Source organism: Notamacropus eugenii, chromosome 1 (assembly GCF_028372415.1).
Source record: "Notamacropus eugenii isolate mMacEug1 chromosome 1, mMacEug1.pri_v2, whole genome shotgun sequence".
Taxonomy (NCBI): domain Eukaryota; kingdom Metazoa; phylum Chordata; class Mammalia; order Diprotodontia; family Macropodidae; genus Notamacropus; species Notamacropus eugenii.
Window position 1 is genome coordinate 546,200 of NC_092872.1, and position 9,625 is coordinate 555,824.

Here is a 9,625-nt window from a genome sequence, read left to right on the forward strand (position 1 = left end):
GGGAAAACGGATCCCCACAAGTGATACCACCCCCCAAAAGTGTAGCAGAAGCAGCATCCAGGTGCCTTGGGCAGGGGGACGTTCTCAGATGGGTGGCCCACGCCTTGCTCAAGCATGCCCTGTCCAGGTGGTTCACACTAGAGTGTGATTGGTACCTGTCAATCCAGGAGTTCTGGCACCAGAGGCACTCCGCCATTCATCTGCCAGTCCGGCTTCCTGCAGCCCTGGACACCCCTGCAAAGGGTTCCAGCTCAAGATTCACCTGCTCAGGAAGCCTTCCTGGACCCCACTGCCCACACTGGTCTCTCCTGCCTACTCCCTGTCTTGTCTGCCCCCGTCAGAGACTACCTTTCAAATCAATCAAATTTTTTTTGATTGCTTTTCAAGTGCTGCAGCTCTGCTAAGCACTGGGGGTACAAAGACAAAAGTGAAACAGCCCCTGCCCTCAAGGAACTTATATCTAATGGAGGAGACAATGCACATAAATATAGCAATACTGGGTAACTTTAAAGGAGAAGGCATTCACAACTGGAGTTTGGGGGTCGCAGGGTAGAAACGGGAAAGGTCTCCCCCTAGAAGATGAATGCTTGAGCTGAATGCGTCTTGAAGGAAGCCAGGGATTCAAAGAGGCAGAAATGAGGAAGGAGAGCATTCCAGGCAGGTGCACAGCCAGTGCAAAGGCATGGAGATCGGACATGGAACGTCCTTTGTGAAGAATGTCATGTCAGAGTGCCAGGAGATGAGTAATGCATGTGAAAATGGAAATGATAGGAAGGGGACATGTGGAGAGGTTTACATGCCAAACAGAGAGAGAACTTTATATTTCATCCTAGAGGTAATAGGGGGCCACTGGAGTTGTTTAGGTAGTGGGCTGCTTAAATAGGAGAAGAATAAATGACTCAGCTTTGAAGACCAGAATTATGGATTCCTCAGGTAAATACTGCACACGCTCTGAAAAGTGAATCAGCACTAACACAGTGAAGGCAATAGAATTCCTATTAGAGCAGAACCACACTCAGGCTTTAATGAATGATTTGAGATTTTAGGAGAAGCAATCCAGCTAAGTTATTTGTCAAGGGCTCTTAGAAAGTACTCAGAGATCTTTTTCACAAACCTTTTTCCCCCTTTAAAAGAACAGGAATTGACTCCCACAGCTTTTATGCTTGAAATTATTAATCCACTTCATAAATCTGTGTTTGGATCCTGTTCAGCAAAGGACAAAGTGACGTCATCTTCCATACTGAATTTGCTCAGATTTACTCATTCCCTTTCCAAAATATTTTTATTTCTATCCAGTTTTCTTGCTGTATGGATCAGTCTTTCAGAGTGCTTGAATTATGTCTGGCTCCCTAATTGACCCTCCTACAACTTTAAATGCTCATTGTTTTTATTTTGTTATCTGTCATCAACATGTTAGAAAGATTTGATTGCTACTAAATAAGCGAAGGGAACCATTCTGTTCATGTGACTTACCACAGAGAACTTGATGACTAATTAGATATTCAGGGAATGAGGAAGAGTCAGGGATGGCTCCAGCATTGGGTTCCTAGGTTTTCTGGAAGGGTGGTTTGAAGTACCTTTGAAATAGAAACATTACCAGGAAGAGCAGGTTTGGGGGAAAGATAGCACATTCTGTTTTAAACATGCTGAGTTTGAGATACCTATGAACTATCCAAGTGGAGATCTCCTGCAAGCAGATGATATGGAATGAGAGCTCCGGAGACATAGGAAGGTTGTATATGTAGCTTGGGAAATTATCTATACAAAAAGAGAGTTGACATACACAAACTGGTGAGATCAGTAAGAGAGTGTAGAACAAAAGACCCAGGACAAAAACCTAAAATATTCTCACATGGGGCAGGACTTCGAAAACAGTCCTGCAAAGAGACTGAGAAGTGGTTAGACCAAAAGGGGCTCACCAGAAGAGCCATCAACCCCCAAAGGAGAGGGCGTGTCATCACGTGCTGGCGCTGCCTGGAGGCCAAGAGGATGGGAACTGGGGAAGGATGTAACAGAGAATAGGATGAGCTAAATGGTGAGGTGCAGAAGTGGTTAGGAGTCAAGGAAGCAGCAGTGAGTATAGAAAGCCAAGAATTGAGGGGACAAGATAAAAGTGAGGAGACGGTAGGAGCTAGTGAAGATTCTTTTTTTAAACAGGAGTGAGATCTAAATATAGGCAGCAGGGGAGGAGCCAGGATAAGGAGAGAGCGAAAATAAGAGAATGACAAGAGTTGGTGGAAGAAGCTTCCCTGAGAACACTGGAGGGAGGTTGTGACTTTGCAGAGCAAAAGAGGAGAGAAGGAGTGTGATATTATAGGGATTTTAGTATGTAGAATGTAGAGGGAGTCTGGGGTAAATGGTCTCCATGTTTTCAGTAAAGCATAAACAGCATCTTGTGCTGAGGTGCCCAGGGCAGGGGTTCAGATGGCAAGAGGATTAGTATCGGGGGGCCTGGGCCTGAGTTGGGCTTGATAGAGAGGAGCAGGATGAGAACGGTTTTCTTATTTTAGAGCCAAAAAGAAGTTTAAAGATTTTGTGGTGCAACTGCCTTATTATGTAGATGAGGAAACAGGTATGAAGAGAAAGCTTTCCCCAAACTCTCAGGTATCCCTGGAAAGTTTTGTCTCCCTGGGATAGCAGGTCTCAGGTTTTTTCACAATGTAAGTCACTTTATTTGAGCATCTGCCAGCAGCATCATTATTGCATTTGAGAAAAGAGCCCTTGTTTTCTTGGAAGATATATTCATCCCCAAGCCTTCTTGGGAGCTGCGAAGTCAACTTTAAAATGACAAAAATACATCTTGTGGGAATCAGTTTGTAACATTCACCAAATGTGAAAGAAATGAAATGGAAAGCAGATTTTTGAACTGATGCAGTGAAGTCATCAGAACCATGAAAACAATATACACAATAGTAACAACTTAAATGGAAAGAATAAAAATAACTAAATCGTAATGACCCCAAAGAAGAACTGGGAAAATCCACTCATCTCCCCTCTTTTCAAGAGTAAGGGACTCTGGGGGTCATGTTGTCATATGCCATTGCCATTTGCCTGTTGCACTGCCTTGGACCCAACACCCCCAACTTCCAACGTGGAGTCGTGCACTCTTGCTTGGAACTGTGTCAGTTAGTGACCCTATGACTCACCATCCCTGTGATTTTCTCTGCCAAGACACCCTTGCCTGTCCACCAGCCCCTTATGAGTTATCCTCCCCAGGACAAAGTCAATTGTGTTGAGCATTTCCATCCCCAGTGTTTGCCAGTGTGCCTGGCACATCATAAGCACTTAACAAACGCTTCTTCGTTTTCCATGTGTTGGCTGGTCTTGCTGAACTGCTTTGCTTTCCTCCTTTTTCTTTTTTACAAAGGATGGTTCACTGAGGAGGAGAAAGGAAAGATACAAAATGGGATTTAAGTAAGAAGCTGTTTCTGAGGTAGTGGTGAAGAGTGAAGGTCAATGTGTTTCATGCTTGTGGTTCCAGGTTCCTGTGACGTTTGATGAGGTGACCATGTATTTCACGGAGAAAGAGTGGAGGACCTTGGAGGAGTGGCAGAAGGAGCTTTACAAGGAGGTAGTGCGGACCAATTATGAGACCTTGGTCTCACTGGGTAAGATATTTTCGTGAGGAAGTTTGAAGGTGTCTTATAGAATAAGATGCTGGAAAAGATCTCAAAAGTTCTTCTAGCTTGTGTGCTTAGAGCTTGATGCATACAGATAGGTAGTTCTTCAATTCAGTTCAGTTCATAACATGTATTAAGGTGGTAGGTGCTAGAAATACAAAGACACAAGTGAAAACTGTAACGTATAACATCTGCCATCAGTATTGACAAAGATCACCTAGAAATCGGAGATGTTGGTTACAGTACATGCTCAGGCTGTCATGCAGGTCTGATTTGTCACCATGCCAGCTCTATCCTGTCAAGTAAAATATCCTCCCTATAGCATTTTTCGTGGTGTCTGTCTTTTGCTTGGCTAATGGCACTCACCCTCAAGATTAGACTCTCAGGCCAATCTTAGTTACCTCACTTTTCTCATTTGGAATCGTCATCTCCTTTTCAGTTCTATAAATATCTCATGAATACCCACAAGAACAAATGACAGCTCAGGTTTTCCATCCTGAAGTGCATCTTCTCATTTTTTCTTTTTAATAGCTTTATATAAATTTTAGGAACCTTTTTGTCAAAAACAGCAAGCAGAATTTTACACAGGCTTCCTGATTTACTATGTGCCATAAAGGAAAATTAACCTTATATGACTGACAGATATATTCCTACTGTGTGAAAAGCACTACATTCAATTTTGTGGGAAATATACAGAAATTTATCCATGTACATATATACATATATATGTGAGTGTGCACATATGTACGCATGTAGTTAGACGGGGAGTGGGGTGGGAAGAAAGAGAGAACTTGAACCCAGGTCTTCTGGACTTCAGGTCCGGTTCTCTCTATCATCTATCAAGAGGTATTAAAAACATTTTCATTGGGGAACCAGATTAAAATGTAATTAGGAAACAAAATAAGAAAACGATGTAGATAAAGTTAATTTGTGGTTTTCCAAATCAGTGTTCTGCCACCTAGGATCTGTTTCTATTTGAGTTTCAACACCCCTGCTCTAGGCCGCTCTGCTTCTCTTCAATTTTCGGTATAAAGCATACAATCTGTTAACTCTCCAGGAACTAGTAGTCTCTTTGAAGAAACTAAAACATAAGCAGACAACATAGGATATAAATATACATGTGTAAGTAATAGTAAAGAGCTGAGATTTTGTGAAGATGGGGAAATGCATGGCTTGACTTAGCAGATAAACTTTAGAAAATTGCCCAAGTTCCCACAGCTAGTGTCACTTACATCTCCAAATCCAGCCCTCTGCCCACCCACCCCCTTGCCTCTGGTACCAGAACTTCCAGCCTATGAGAGTTATGTGAAGCTCAGAGAGGTTAGCTTGCCCAGACAGTATCAGTAACAGGCTCTGACTCTTGGGACTTCCCTACCCAGCTCTCTGTCCAGTCTGCCATACTTTCTTCTGAATTATAGTACGAGAATAAATTCTAAGATGCAGGAGTTGTCATGAGGCGAAGCCAGCACTACCAGCTGTAAGTAATGAAGATTTCTATGTCTGTCCTGTCCAGAAGAGGAGAAACTCCAGGGTGAGGAAATTCTTCTTAGAGGAGGCTGGTCAAGGAATTTTCAAAAAAAAAAAAAAAGGTCTGATTGCCAGAGTCTGAAAAGAGCCCAAAGAGAAGGTGAAATGAGTAGTGGCCGACCATTTTAGCTAGTCACCTTCATGGGACCAGTTTTAGCAGAATGAAAGCTAGGTTTGAAGGAGTTAAGATAAAAACCTGAACTGCAGCAAACTGCCCATCAGACTTCCCCTATTCAATGCTATCCTACTGCATTTGAAACTTAAGGTTGGCTTGGTCAGGCTTGAAGACACCTTGGTATAGTGGAAATTCACAGTTTAATATTCGAAGTCTTTTCAGTCTTCTTATACCTTCCTCACTCCTCCATATTCTTGGCCTCCTTGCTCTTTCTTGACCAACACACTCCATCCCCTGACTCAAAATCCGCATTTGTACTGTCTCTTTCTCTGCCTCCTAGCTTCCCCGCTAAAATCCCACCTTCTACAGGAAGATTTTCCTAATCCCCATGACTGCCAGAGCCTCCCCTCAGTTGGTTATCACTGATTTATCCTGTGTGTATCTTGTTTGTACGTAGTTGTTGGTTTGTTGTCTCCCGAATTAGGCTATGAGCGCCTTGAGGGCAGGTCTGTCTTTTGCCTTTCTTTTGTGTCCTCAGTGCTTGGCACAGTGCCTGGCACTTAGTAGGTTAGGGTTACACTTATTAACTGACTGAAAAGGGCAGGAACTGGGGTTAGCAGACCTGTGTTGAAAGTCTCAGCCCCTATACTTAATATGACCACAAGCAAGTACCTTTATCTCTTTGCATTTCAGTTTCTTTATGCTTAAAATGGGAATGATAACACTTGATCTGTCCACCTCATAGGGTTTTTGTAGACTTTAAAACACCATATAAACATGACTTTATGTGGGGCAACTCCTTAACTTTGAGCAGGACAGTCCATCCATTTGAGCCAGATGGTAATGGAAATTTATCACCAACAGAACTCTAGAAAACATTTTACCTAGAGCCAGTGGTTTTCAAGTCAACTCAAGTGGCTATCAAGGAACTCAAAAAACAAAAATAATTTAGTCACCGTACACAATACTGTACTTTAAGAGATGTGAAGTTAACTCAGGGGAAGCTTAGAGCCAGATAGGTTGGGCATCACTCTAGGAACCTAATGGCAAGGATGCTGACAGTCATTCTCTTATGTAGCACTTGGAAACTTCCATTTTTTATAAGTGTTCCCAAAACTTGTACTTTTAGTGACCTAAAGAAAAACAAATTTAATTTCTCTTTTGTGGCCTTTGTCCAGGCTATGCCATATCCAAACCAGACTTGATAACCCAGATTGAACGAGGGGAAGAGCCATTCATCAAAGATCGGGGATACTTCGACTCAAGAGAACTGGCCCTTGGTTCCAGTACTGATGGTGAGTGAGAAGAGGTGAAAGGCACAACACTAAGGATGACATGTGCAGATTTTCCTCCTTCTGGGACTTAAATTGTCCTTTCAGGTCCAGCTGAGATGGAGTTGGGTGTCAGGGCAAGACAGGGCTTTGAAGGAGCAGATAAAGAGATTGGCTGTCCAGAGCTCCAGACCCCAAAACAACTTCAACGTCATGTGGATCACATACAGACAGGAGCTCTGTCCTGTTTTTCTTGTTTCAGAAATCTGAAATTCTAGCTTCTGAAGAAGAAATCTGTCATGGGTTAGGGAGTCAAATTTGTAATATCATGATAGAAAGATGTCTTGGCTTCTTTTTTACTGTTGCCTTCCAGTGGCTAAATAAACCAAGAACTAGATTGCTAAAACAGAAGATTTTATTTCAGGATGAGGAAGTTCCTAGTTAGTTCCACCAGACAGAGAGGAAAAGACATAGAGTTCTGTTCAACTCTTAGTGGAACTTCGACCTGCTTTTGACTGACTGACATATCTGTAGCAAAAATGGGTGGGGGGAGGCCTACAATACTATTCCTCGAGAGAGACAAATCCTTAAGCATTGAATTTCCTTTCCCAAAGGTAATCCACCTCTGTCAGTAGCCATAGTGTTTTGCTGGAAACATTTGTTCCATATCAGTAAGAATCTGGGGGAAATAAAAAACATTTTCAACAGACTTTGGCTCAGGAGCAAAATTGAATTGTCAGCTTTGAATCTGCAAAGGAAGGAGAATGTGACAAGGTGGTTCCTCCTGATCCCTTTTTTCCTCAAGGTCCCTAAGAGAAGTACCTTGGTATTGTGGAAGGAGCACACTGCACTCAGTATAACTTAAGTTAACCTCCCACCTGTACCAGTGACCACAATCCATTTAATTTCTCTGGGCTATAATTGGGGATGGCAATGCTTACACAACATATAAAGCATTACCTCACAGACTTGCTGTAAGAATCACATGAGGTAGTATATATAAGGTCCGGGAGACCCACTGCTCTTCCAGAGGAAGATCTTTCTACAAACCTTCCTTGAACTTTCTGATAGAATTGTTGAGATTAACACTGTTCCTGAGTCTCCCTGTCTGACTTCCATGAGTCCCATCAGAAACTAGGGAAGACGTAGCTGCCATATATATTCAACCCTTCCTGAGTATTTTAATTGATATTACTGACTGCCTTCAAAAGAGGAACCTGTGGACTCACAGGGCTTGATTTACTAGACAGGTGGGTTCTGATCTTTAACTTTGTCACATGTAATGAGAGATTGGGGGTAAAGAAAAGGATCTCAGCAGTCTGTACTTGGTCCTGATAATGAAATGAAAAAGCGCATTTAGAGGAAAACGAGCATCTCTTGCAGTGAGATTTTGGATTTTTAGGACAGCTCAGAGTCAGTTTCTAACTTTGCTAAAGACACAAAGGAATTAATTTGTTTCCACAAATGTTAATGCCTTACATTTATATCATGCTTTATAGGTTACAAAGGATTGTGTGAAGTCTACCCTTTCGTTGATACAATAGCCCCTTGAAATTGAGAGTGTGTGTGTATGTACACGTATATAAAGTATGTTTTTGTAATGTAGTAAATACCTTAGTTCTTGACATGGCACAGCCATGAATATTGACAGGATTTTTTGTTTTTAATTCCAGGGAATTCTAGATCTTCTAGTTCAAAAGAGCAGGAAAACCTTCAAAACCAGAACTCATCTTGGCTCTTACCATTCCGCTGTAGTGAGTGTAACAAGGGCTTCACCCACAAGTCTCAACTAGCCAATCACATCAGGGTACACAGAGAGAAGAAGCCCTTCTTCTGTACTGAGTGCAACAAGAACTATGGCCGGAAGGACCGACTGCTCAGGCACCAGCGCCTGCACACTGGGGAGAGGCCCTTCCAGTGCCCAGAGTGTGACAAGAGCTTCCACCAGAAGGGGCATCTGCTCAGGCACCTGCCCCTGCACACTGGGGAGAGGCCCTTCCAGTGCCCGGAGTGTGACAAGAGCTTCCGAGTGAAAGCGGACATGAAGGCCCACCAGCGCCGACACAGTGGGGAAAGGCCTTTCTCCTGCAGTGAATGTGGTAAGGGCTTCACCAAACATTGTCATCTCACTGAGCACATCAGATTGCACACAGGGGAGAGACCCTTCGAGTGCCCAGAGTGTGGCAAGAGTTTTCGCCTGAAAGCAGACATGAAGGGTCACTTGCGAATACATAGCAAGGCCCGGTCATTCTGCTGCAGCGAGTGCGATAAAACATTCCCCAAGCAGTCCAAGCTTACAGCCCACATTAAGGTGCACACCAAGAAACAGAACTACAAGGGCCTGCTGTATGGACTGATGGACCTTGATTGGAGTTAAAATAAAACCTCTAGCATACAAGGGGTGGATATCAAATACACCCTCCAAGTGAAAGAGTTACAGTGGGAAGGGCCTTCAGATACTATCTAATCCAGGCTCTCTACAACATCACTGACCTCTGTGGAAGCCCCTGTAGTTAGCAGGAAACTTACTACCTCATGAGGCAGGCCATATTCTCTCTGGGATAGTTCTGATTGCGGGGAAGTTCTTACTTAGATTATGCTAGAACCAGGCTCCCCATAACTTCCACTTGTTTTTCAGTTCTTTCTGGAGCCAAGCAGAAGTTAAATACTTTATTCATGTGGCAGCTCTTCAACTATTCAGTGAAGTCTGGCCAATAAAGTTGGTGATCAAACTGGGATGCTGAGTTATTTTGTTCAAAAACAAGTTTAACTGAGAATGAGGTTATCACCTCTTCAAATTCCTTCCGATTCCACAGTATCCTTTCCACTGACAAATCCCTTCTCACTCACCACTTCCTGGAGACCAAAGAAGTTCCCCTTGAAAGCTTGAAAGAGAAGCTTGTGACTGTAGAATAGTTTGACAGGGACAGCCTGCACAGAGAAGGCTGATGGCCACATGGGCACTTTGTAGCCCTTCTAGAATGTAGTCTTGAATGAATACAGTTGTATGTGAGTCTTTGGTTGCTAAGGTGGTTGTTTTTTGCTGTATTTTGTTAATGACACAACAGTAAATAAAACGTTTCTGAGTTTGA

At 43.0% G+C, this 9,625-nt stretch overlaps 1 protein-coding gene across 1 annotated transcript in view; it reads left to right on the forward strand.

The window, feature by feature from the left end:
- Window positions 1–9,625, forward strand: part of LOC140530017 (uncharacterized) — a 35,366-nt gene extending 25,741 nt beyond the window's left edge. Inside the window, exons 8-10 of the mRNA XM_072649165.1 lie at window positions 3,482–3,608; window positions 6,441–6,557; window positions 8,207–9,625. Of these exons, the coding sequence (XP_072505266.1) occupies window positions 3,482–3,608; window positions 6,441–6,557; window positions 8,207–8,910 (948 nt within the window). The 3' untranslated portion in view covers window positions 8,911–9,625. The remainder of the gene's footprint in view (window positions 1–3,481; window positions 3,609–6,440; window positions 6,558–8,206) is intronic.